Source organism: Limulus polyphemus, unplaced genomic scaffold, assembly GCF_000517525.1.
Source record: "Limulus polyphemus unplaced genomic scaffold, Limulus_polyphemus-2.1.2 Scaffold1999, whole genome shotgun sequence".
Classification (NCBI taxonomy): Eukaryota; Metazoa; Arthropoda; class Merostomata; order Xiphosura; family Limulidae; genus Limulus; species Limulus polyphemus.
The window spans coordinates 58,386-68,478 of NW_013667609.1; the positions used below are offsets into that span (position 1 = coordinate 58,386).

Sequence of the window (10,093 nt, forward strand, 5' to 3'; positions counted from 1 at the left end):
ACGTTTAGATTGAATGGTAATTTATAATCAGTCACAAGAACGTCGAATCCAAATCACATGAAAAAACACGGGGGTGCTTAACTTTTTTCCAGGTGTATATTTCACACAAGTCAAAAGGTGCTTGTAATTTCAATTAATTGATTAGTTTATATTACACTAACTTATAAAATTGCTGCCATAAGTAATCAATTAAATTGCCCAGCTCTAATCTAGTTTTCAAGTGCCTTGATAGGTAAAGTCTAAATACCCCACTGGTAATGATGACCTATACTAAAAAAAGTATTTTATTATTAAAGTTACAGTTTATTTTCCAATAGCTGGCAAAACATTAGAAGCCAATCAGGCCTAACACTTGTGTTAATCATGAACATATCAAGAGAAATGTAGAAAACAAAATAAACGTGCAGCTTACATGAATTTGTACTTTATTATCATCTCCAATCAGCAGCCACTTGGGCACAATATCTCTAACTGTGCTTCCAGCAAAATTGTACTGAATAGTTTGAATAGTAGGAGTCTAGCCACATGGCTCATGTATTAATTGGATTAGGAACCAATGAAATGACTTGTAACTGTGGTCTTTCTATCTCCATTTCTTCCTGCTTAGCCTGGGTATGCCATGCAGCTCAGATAGGGATTGCAAAACTGGCATGGTACTGGAAAGTGAAACTATCTTGTTTTTGGCAGTTATAATAACTGTTGTAGTAATGTTTAATTTTATTATGTCCTCGGCTTAGATTCACATCCAAGGACTCTCAAATTCCAGGTGAGTGCTCTGTTAACAGAACTAAAGGGCTAACCTCGTAGCAGTTACTAGTAAGACACTTTGTAACAATGCATACTATCACATACTACACCTGTAACAAACAAGGTCCCATGTTAGGTATGTTTTTCTTGTAATTTCACCCTGTGCATTTCTGCAGTGTGTGTGATTTGAACTCAGGACAGCTCTCATGCAAGGCAAGTGCTCTACCATCTGAGCTAAGGGGTTACTCTACTAACTAGCACTGCTAGTAAGACACATTTAACAACCCCAACTACCCCACTTTTTTCTAAATATTTTGCACTATAAATGACTGAAATGCATGTATCATGGGTGTATTGATACTGAACAAAAACAAAAAAATCTGTAAATCTTCCTTTTGAAGTGTGTACTAGCAATTGTTTCTAGTACCTTCAAAATTTTACTAGCTAAACTACAAATTTAACCACCAATATGCTAGTTTGCTTAAGTTAACTTGCAGCCCTGAGTAATTAAAACTTGAGTGACCTAAATAAAAAAGCTATTAATATGAAACTTTATATGATAATTAATATTTATGATGATTATTTTTATTGATAAAGAAGAAATGTTAATTCATTTTCAAACCTATGTCACATTGTGTCCTATAGATAACTGAGACAGTAATATTGTTAAAAAGTTACAGCAAGGTAGATTCTGGTCATAGTAATTCACACATATTTATGCAAATTTTACATTTTAACACAGAGCTCATTTTGTACTGTTATGAAAGGAATTTTTGTGTTTTATTTATATTCAGCAGTTTTGAACCTTAATTTATTAGTTTTTTGATTTACACTATTTTACATAACTTGATATTTTTAGTGTCAAATCACATACTTGTACAACTTTATTTTTTGAAAATGCTTTCATTGTACATGAACACATAAGCAGTTAATAAGCTGTATGACAAGTCATTTCTGAATAGTATTTGTTTGTACATGCACTTTGACATTATGTTTTTCTTTTCAATATTATTTATTTGTTGCTATGGCAATGAGAGGTTGTGTAAATGACCCAAACATATTCTTTTATAATATTTGTTGTAAAGAAACAAAGGCAGAACATTACACAGAATTTGTCAAACAAGCGTGTTACACATATTTTGGAATAAAATTTCGGGACAAATACAACTCATTGGCTCTGCACAAAATTTGCACTGTTTGTGCCTTTTTGAATTCCAGTGGTCTGGCGTGAGCCTAGAAACCATGGAGATGACTGCTATTTTTGCTCATGTAACATGCAAGGCTACAACACTCGAAACAAAAAAGGAAATTTCTTATCCAAACCTTCAGTCTGCTGTAAGTCCTGTTTCTCATGGACCTGATGTACCTACTTACTGGAGACTCTTGATACAGTTTCATCTGAATCTGATATCAGTAGAAATGATGATATGGATTGTTTTCAACCTGAAATGTCTGGTCAACCACAACTTTTCACACAAGGTGAACTTAATGACTTAGTGAGAGATTTGGACTTTCCAAAGAATTCTTTAGAGATTTCGGGGTCCAGACTTTGAACTAAGAACTTACTTTCTCCAGGGACATCATTTTACTGGTACAGAAATCATGAGAAAAAGTTTATATCATACTTTTCACAAGAAGGTTTACTGGTTTATTACAACAATATTAATACCAATGCTAGGAGCTACAGTCTCTGAACCAAGTGAATGGTGATTGTTCATTGATTCCTCCAAAAGAAGTCTAAAAGGTGTTCTCCTTCACAATGGTAACATGTATGCATCTGTTGCTATTGCTCATTCAGTTCACTTGAAGGAAACATACTAAAATCTCAAACTTCTTTTTAATAAGGTCAGATACAAAGAATATGGTTGTCTACTTTGTGGAGACTTAAAAGTTCTTTCTGTGTTGTTGGGTCAATAGTCTAGTTATACAAAGTTTCCATGTTTTTTTGTGTGAATGTAATAGCAGAGCGCGAAATCAGCACTGGATAAAGAAGCAATGGTCACGCAGAGTCAGCCTGATATCTGGATCGAGAAACATTGAACGTGAAAGTTTGGTTGACACAAATAAAGTTCTTTTACCTCCACTTCGCATAAAACTGGGCTTGATGAAACAGCTTGTAAAGGCTTTAGACAAAGATGGTGACTGTTTCTAGTATCTATGTGGGCAATTCTCAGCTCTTTCAGAAGCGAAACTTAAAGAAGAGATTTTTTTGGGGGCCTCAGATTAGGAAATTGACTTCGAATGAACAGTTCGAAAGGACAATGAGGAAAGTTGAAAAAGAAGTGTGAATTGCCTTTAAATATGTTATTGACAAATATTTAGGAAACAACAAGGACCCAAGTTATGAAAACATTGTCAATAACATGCTCGATAAATTTAAAGAGTTGGGTTGTAATATGAGCTTGAAAGTTCATTTCTTATACTCACATATTACTATTTCCCTGAAATTCTTGGTGCTGTCAGTGAAGAACAAGGGGAAAGGTTTCATCAAGACATCAGGGAAATGTAGAAGAGATTTCAGGGAAGGTGGAACACCAGCATGATGGTTGATTACTGCTGGTCATTGAAATGAGATGCTCCTGACACAATACATAAAAGAATGACCACAGCACATAGTTTTGAGACTAAAAGATGTAGACTTCACAAAAAAATCAAGATGAATGAGGATGCATATTCGTTTGACATCAAAGAAAAATACAAACAAACTGAAGAAAAGGGAAGAACAGTTAACAAACATAATAATAAAAAATGTTCATTGTGGTAAACGAAATAATAATTTGATCTAAGTAGAAGTATTTTTTCTTCCTGATTTGTAAAAACTCCTTATGTAATAGAAAAAAAATGAATATTATTTTTGAAATCTGCATAGCTGAATTATGGAAAATCCTTTATTAGAACCAAAACAACTTTTATGAAGTTTAAATTTGCAGGCCTGTGTTATAAAACTTTTGGTATTTTTAAATATTGTACATCATGACTGAGTAACACTTTTTTTATTTCAAACATTCTTTGTAAACAGGCTATAAACTAGGCTGTTACTATGGTTGATTAAGGTAGTGAACCTTGTCCTCATCTAGATTTTGTTGTTTTGTCTAAATTATCAACATAAACATGAAAATGATATTGAATCTATGTGAATATCTTCATTATGCCAAAAACATTGCTAATGGTGAGGTTATTCATCTAATGAAACAATGCATTCTAATTAAAAATAACAATATGGAACAGAATGTAAAATTTAGTTATAATCATTTCTGAGTTGGTTTATGGTTCTGACCTGCATTGGTAGCTTGCTTTTATTAGAAGTTAATATTAACTCATTAATGTTTTGTTTACTTATTAAGCTATTATTTTATTCAGATAATTTTCTAATTAGTGTTATTTGAAGTATTTTTCAAGTTGTACTATTTCTTTGTATTGTTGTGGCATACTGCATAAAAACTCATAATTCAGTGATATTATGAGTTTTTTCTCTCTCTCACACGTGCATCACACACATACACAGTAAAGTCCTTTGTTGATAAACCTTCTGGGTAAAATAATATATGTTTTATGTTTTCCTGAAATAAGATTATTACTCTATACAATTATATATATATTTATTATTTAATTAAAAGAGGGGTCTAAGTCATTTTCTTTTGAATTTCAGGCACCTTTGTTAAATAGTACTGGACATGCTGATTCTCCTGCTACTATATACATTACCAAAAAAGTTAAGGCTCGTATAGCTCTAACCCGAAAAGGTAGAAAGACGCCATACAAAAATATCATCAAGCAGATGAAAATAGGATCCAAAAAATCAGAGACTCCAGAAACTAGTTTCACAGGAGTAGAGTCTTTGTTGAAAACACCAAAGCCATTTTCTAGAAGAAAAAGCTTGAATAAGTTCCAAAATGTGAATTCTAACATGTTCTCCAGTTTATCACCTGATAAACTACCAAATGTTTCAGATGATCTATCTGTTTTGCACAAGGGTAAGACAAACCAGTCTTGTTTGATGTCAGATTTCTTAAATGACAATTCGCTTGTAAAGTCAGATGTTGAAATTCCCCTCAAATCTAATTCTAGGACTAAAAAATTAACTCCAAAACAAGGTAAAGAAAAAGAAGAAATGTCTGTAAGAGATATTCTGGAATATACTAATGTTACAGTTAATGAGAATGACAAACTGAAATCTGATGGAAAAACAGTAGTAAAAAAATTTGTTGAAACTCCTCAGAGAACTCCACCAGCATGTTACATTAATGGTGAAGGTATAAAAGAAATTGTACATACTTCAAGTACTCTTCCTAATGTTGATTATAGAACTGTAAAGGGAGCTAAGAGACTGGCTCAAATACCAAAATCTGCTCCAAGAGCTTTAAAAAGACTGGTAAATACTCCTCAAGCTGATTATAGAAATGTGGAAGGCATTAAAAGACTGTTCAAAACATCAAGATCTGGCCCAAAACCTTTAAAAAGGCTAGTACATACTCCTCAAGCTGATTATAGAAATGTGAAAGGCATTAAAAGACTGGTCAAAACACCAAAATCTAACCATAAAGCTTTAAAAAATCTTATTAATACACCCCAAGCTGATTATAGAAATGTGGAAGGCATTAAAAGACTGGTCAAAACACCAAGATCAGAACCAAAAGCTTTAAAAAGATTGGTAAATACACCTCAAGCTGATTACAGAAATGTAGAGGGCATTAAAAGACTTGTTAGAACACCCTCAGACACTCCAAAAGCTGACTACTCAAACACTGAAGGTATTAAAAGATTACTTCGTAATCCTGAAAAGGTTCCTCAGTCAGACTATACTGATGTTGAAGGTGTCAGAGAATTAATGAAACAAAGAAATGGAACCCCAAGAAATATTCAGCATTTAAAACAAGTGAAGACACCAAATAGATCTCCAAGAGCCAGTTTCTCCAATTTATCTGGCATTCATTCTCTGTTTAAAATGCCAGAAACACTTCCAGAGCCAGATTTTACTGGATTGGCAGAGATTTTTGTCACTCCAGAAATTTCAAAGCAATCTCAGACACCAGCATCAAAAAAAACTAAAAGGACAAAAATAAGGCACACACCATCAGCAGATGTTATTTTGCCATCAGTGCTCAAGCAAAAAGTGATAACAACCATTAATGATGCAGCAATGAAAGAAACAGAAAAGAATGAGACATCTCATTATTTAACCACTCGTAGCACAAGGAGAGGAGAGGCAGAAATTATTTCTGTGAAGAATAAAAATCAATTGGAAACTATAGGAAACAGAATATCTTCTGGAATGATTGATAATGAGGAGCAACCTAAGGCTATAGAAACTCCAGGCATAAATCTTTCTAGTACACCCAAGGGAAGAAGGGGTCAGAAAGAACAAACAACCCAGGATCAGAGTGGAAACCTTGTACTGTCTGCTACAAATGTTTCTAGTACACCCAAGGGAAGAAGGGGTCGAAAACCACAACAAAATCAAGATCAGAGTGAAGCTTTCTTCCTGTCTATTACAGATGATAAAATTAAGCAGACAGATACCTCAGAAACAAACATGTCTAATACACCCAAGGGAAGAAGGGGTCGTAAACCACAACAAAATCAAGAGCAGAGTGAAGCTTTCTTCCTGTCTATTACAGATAATAAAATTAAGCAGACAGATACCACAGAAACAAACATGTCTAATACACCTAAGAGAAGAAGGGGTCGTAAACCACAACAAAATCAAGATCAGAGTGAAACTTTCTTCCTGTCTGCTATAGATGATAAAATTAAGCAGACAGATACCACAGAAACAAACATGTCTAATACATCCAAGGGAAGAAGGGGTCGTAAACCACAACAAAATCAGGATCAGAGTGAAACTTTCTTGCTGTCTACTACAGATGATAAAATTAAGCAGACAGGTGCTCTAGAAACAAATATTTCTAATACACCCAAGGGAAGAAGGAGTCGGAAGAAACTACTAAACCAGGATCAGAGTGAAGCTCTTGTACTGTCTGTTTTAGATGATAAAATTAAACAGACAGGCACTTCAGAGACAAACATTTCTAGCACACACAAGAAAAGAAGGGGTCGGAAACCACAACAAGATCAAGATCAGAGTCTCTTGCTGTCTGTTACAGATGATAAAATTAAGCAGACAGATATTATAGAAATGAATATATCTAGCACACCCAAAGGAAGAAGGGGTCAGAAACAACAACTAAGCCAAGATCAGAGTGAAATTCTTGTACTTTCTGTTACAGATGATAAAATTAAGCAAATAAACTCACCAGAAACAAATATTTCTAATACACCCAAGAGAAGAAGAGGTCGGAAACCACAACAAAATCAAAATCAGAGTGAAAACCTATTGTTGTCTGCAACAGATGATAAAATTAAGCAGACAGACAAACTAGAAACAGATATTTCTAGAACACTCAAGGGAAGAAGGGGTCAGAAACAACAACTAAACCAGGATCAGAGTGAAACTCCTATACTCTCTGCTACAGATGAAAAAATTAAGGAAATAAAATCCCCACAAACAAATGTTTCTAACACACCCAAGGGAAGAAGGGGTCGGAAACCAAAACAAAATCGGAATCAGAGTGAAACTCTATTGCCGTATACAACAGATGATAAAATTAAGCAGACAGATATTCTAGAAACAAATGTTTCTAGAATACTCAAAGGAAGAAGGTGTCAGAAACAACAGTTAAACCAGGATCAAAGTGAAACTCCTATACTGTCTGCCACAGATGAAAAAATTAAGCAAATAAACTCTCCAGAAACAAATGTTTCTAACACACCGAAGGGAAGAAGGGGTCGGAAACCACAACAAAATCAGAGTGAAACTTGCTTGCTGGTTGCTACAGATGATAAAATTAAGCAGACAGACACTCTAGAAACAAATGTTTCTAGAGCATTTAAGGGGAGAAGGGGTCAGAAACAACAGCTAAGCCAGAATCACAGTGAAACTCCTGTACTGTCTCCTTCAACTGATAAACCTAGTGTACTAAATGCACCAAATTCAAAAGCTGGTTTTGACAAAACTCCAGAATTCAACATTTACAGCACATCTAAAGTGACAAAGGATCTGAAGAGAAAAAAGGCAGCAAAGGATAAAAGTGAAGTGTCTGTAATGTCAACAACAACTAACATATGTAAAATTTCAGGAATTTCAGACCAAAATGTTTTGAGCACACCTATGAGGAATCAGAATAATATATTTCCACAAAAACAATGTGATGCACTTGTTTCATCTGCTAAAGCTACCAAAATAAAATCTGTTGAAAATACAGACACAGTAATTTCTTCAACACCCATAAAAAGAAAGGGTAGACCAAAGAAAACCCTTAATGAAACCATTTCAGAGAACCATTTCACTGGAACTCTTGTTGTGACCAAAAGATCTAGTCTTTCTCCAGACACAAAAAACATTTCTGGTTCACCCAAAAGAAAGAGGCTTTTGGAAAGTAATATAACTGATGACTTTTCAAAAAAAGACAGTAGCGTGATTTCTGTAGTTGGTGAAGTATCTAAAGATGCTGCTCTCAAGCAAATAATTATGTCATGTGGAAGAAAACTTCGTACAAAAGAAGAAGACCATGTGGAAGCTCCCATTCCTGTTGATCAACAGGTGGAATTGACACCAAAATTAAGAGGAAGAAAGCGAGGCAGAAATCAAGGAAAATCTGCCACACCTGAACAGAAAGACAAAAATATAGAAAAAACACAAGAAACATCTCCAACACCAGCCAAAAAGTTAAAGAAAATGGAGGAACAAGTCATTACTCCTCTTCCAGTTTCTAAGAAGGGTAGGAAGAAAAAGTTTGTATCTCTTGAAGGAAATAACCAAAAAGAAAAAGATTTTCAGAAAGATCAAAATATTTCAAACATTATTACCCAGACAACTGGAAGTGCTAAACAAGGGCAAAAGAAAGCTAACAACGAAGTTTATAAAACTGTAAATTTCAAAGGTTTAAACACAGATAATGATGAAACATTAAATAACAAAATAAATCATGCTCAGAAAACTAACACCAGGTCACGTAAAAGACGATTGGAAAACTCAATAGACATAAGTAAAAATGTTGAGGAACTTTCATCAGTTTCACCAAAAGCTGCAAGCAAACAGACTGTAAAAAGAGGGAAGAGTGCCCAAGCCAAATCAGACCTTATTTCTCCTCATTCTAAGAAAGGTAACAAGAGAATTCATCAGTCTCCTGAAGCAAAGGTGGAATTTGATAAAATTATGCAAAATGATAAGTCTGAGCCAACAGTTAGAAGAAGTGGCCAGAGGAAAAATCAAACTTTGCAAGCAGGAAAAAAAGTGAGACAATTAAAAGCTGTTTCAGAAGAAGTTCCTGCAAGAAAGACTAGAGATAGAAGAGTATATGAGTCCACAGAAAGCCCTAACGTTGCTAATAAGGACAATTCCACAATTTCTCCAGAAACGAAAATTGTATCAAAAACAAGGAGCAGTAGGGTTGGTCGGAAGCAAGTAGCACAGAAAAATGTGGAAGTTGATGCTGAAAAGATCACTGTAAAGTGTGATAATATCCCAAATACAAAAGGAAATGAGTCTCAGATAACAAGCATTAAACAGGAACAAGAAATGAGTACACAACAAAAGAAAACAGTTATAGGAAGGAGAAAAATTGTGACTGTAAATGAAAAAAGTGAAATTCCAGTTAAAAGTGCAAAAGGACAGAATGAAGGAAGAGGCAAGAAAATACAAGAACCATCTTCATCTGGAAAGGAAAAACATCCACAGCCTGACCTTGGCATCATGAACACCACTGATGTACAGATACCTTTAGTGAAAGGTAGGTATTTGATGTCAGTCATATGAAACGTACAAACTTTTAAAAGATGTTACATTAGTAAATTGAATCTTATGTCCTATAATATTAATCAGTTAGTTTTTGTTTGAATGATTACCATTTATCTTGTAGAAATAATATATTTATGAATGAAATATTAAAATATTTATTTACAGAAATTATATTTTTTATTTTATTACAAGTTACAGCATTTACAGTAATTGAGATAGGTATGAGTTTCAGTTACCAGGGTGATCATTTTCAGCTACACAAGAATGAATGTACCAGTGATTGAAACAGCATATCTATTTTTAAAATATTCTTCCTTACTTTAAAATCTGTAACTTGTTAGAAAGTAATACTTATAATCAGTAAGTAAACTCGCAATGAAACTAGAAATTGAATTTAGTTTCATATTACAAAACCTCTAATGTGTGAATATATATATATATATATATATATATATATATATATATGCTATAGCATAACTGTTAGTTAGTTGGACGTAGGTTACTGATACTTTAGGTTTTAATTTAATTTACTTAAAGTATAAAGAATAA

The 10,093-nt window shown here is 33.8% G+C and overlaps 1 protein-coding gene across 3 annotated transcripts in view; it reads left to right on the top strand.

Annotated features, from left to right (window-relative positions):
* The window catches only part of LOC106465611 (proliferation marker protein Ki-67-like), a 79,346-nt gene that overhangs the window by 52,606 nt on the left and 16,647 nt on the right, over positions 1–10,093 (top strand). For all 3 annotated transcript variants that reach the window (XM_022393535.1, XM_022393534.1, XM_013925847.2), the window contains one exon: positions 4,397–9,536. In XM_022393535.1, coding sequence (XP_022249243.1) covers positions 4,397–9,536 — 5,140 coding nt within the window. The remainder of the gene's footprint in view (positions 1–4,396; positions 9,537–10,093) is intronic.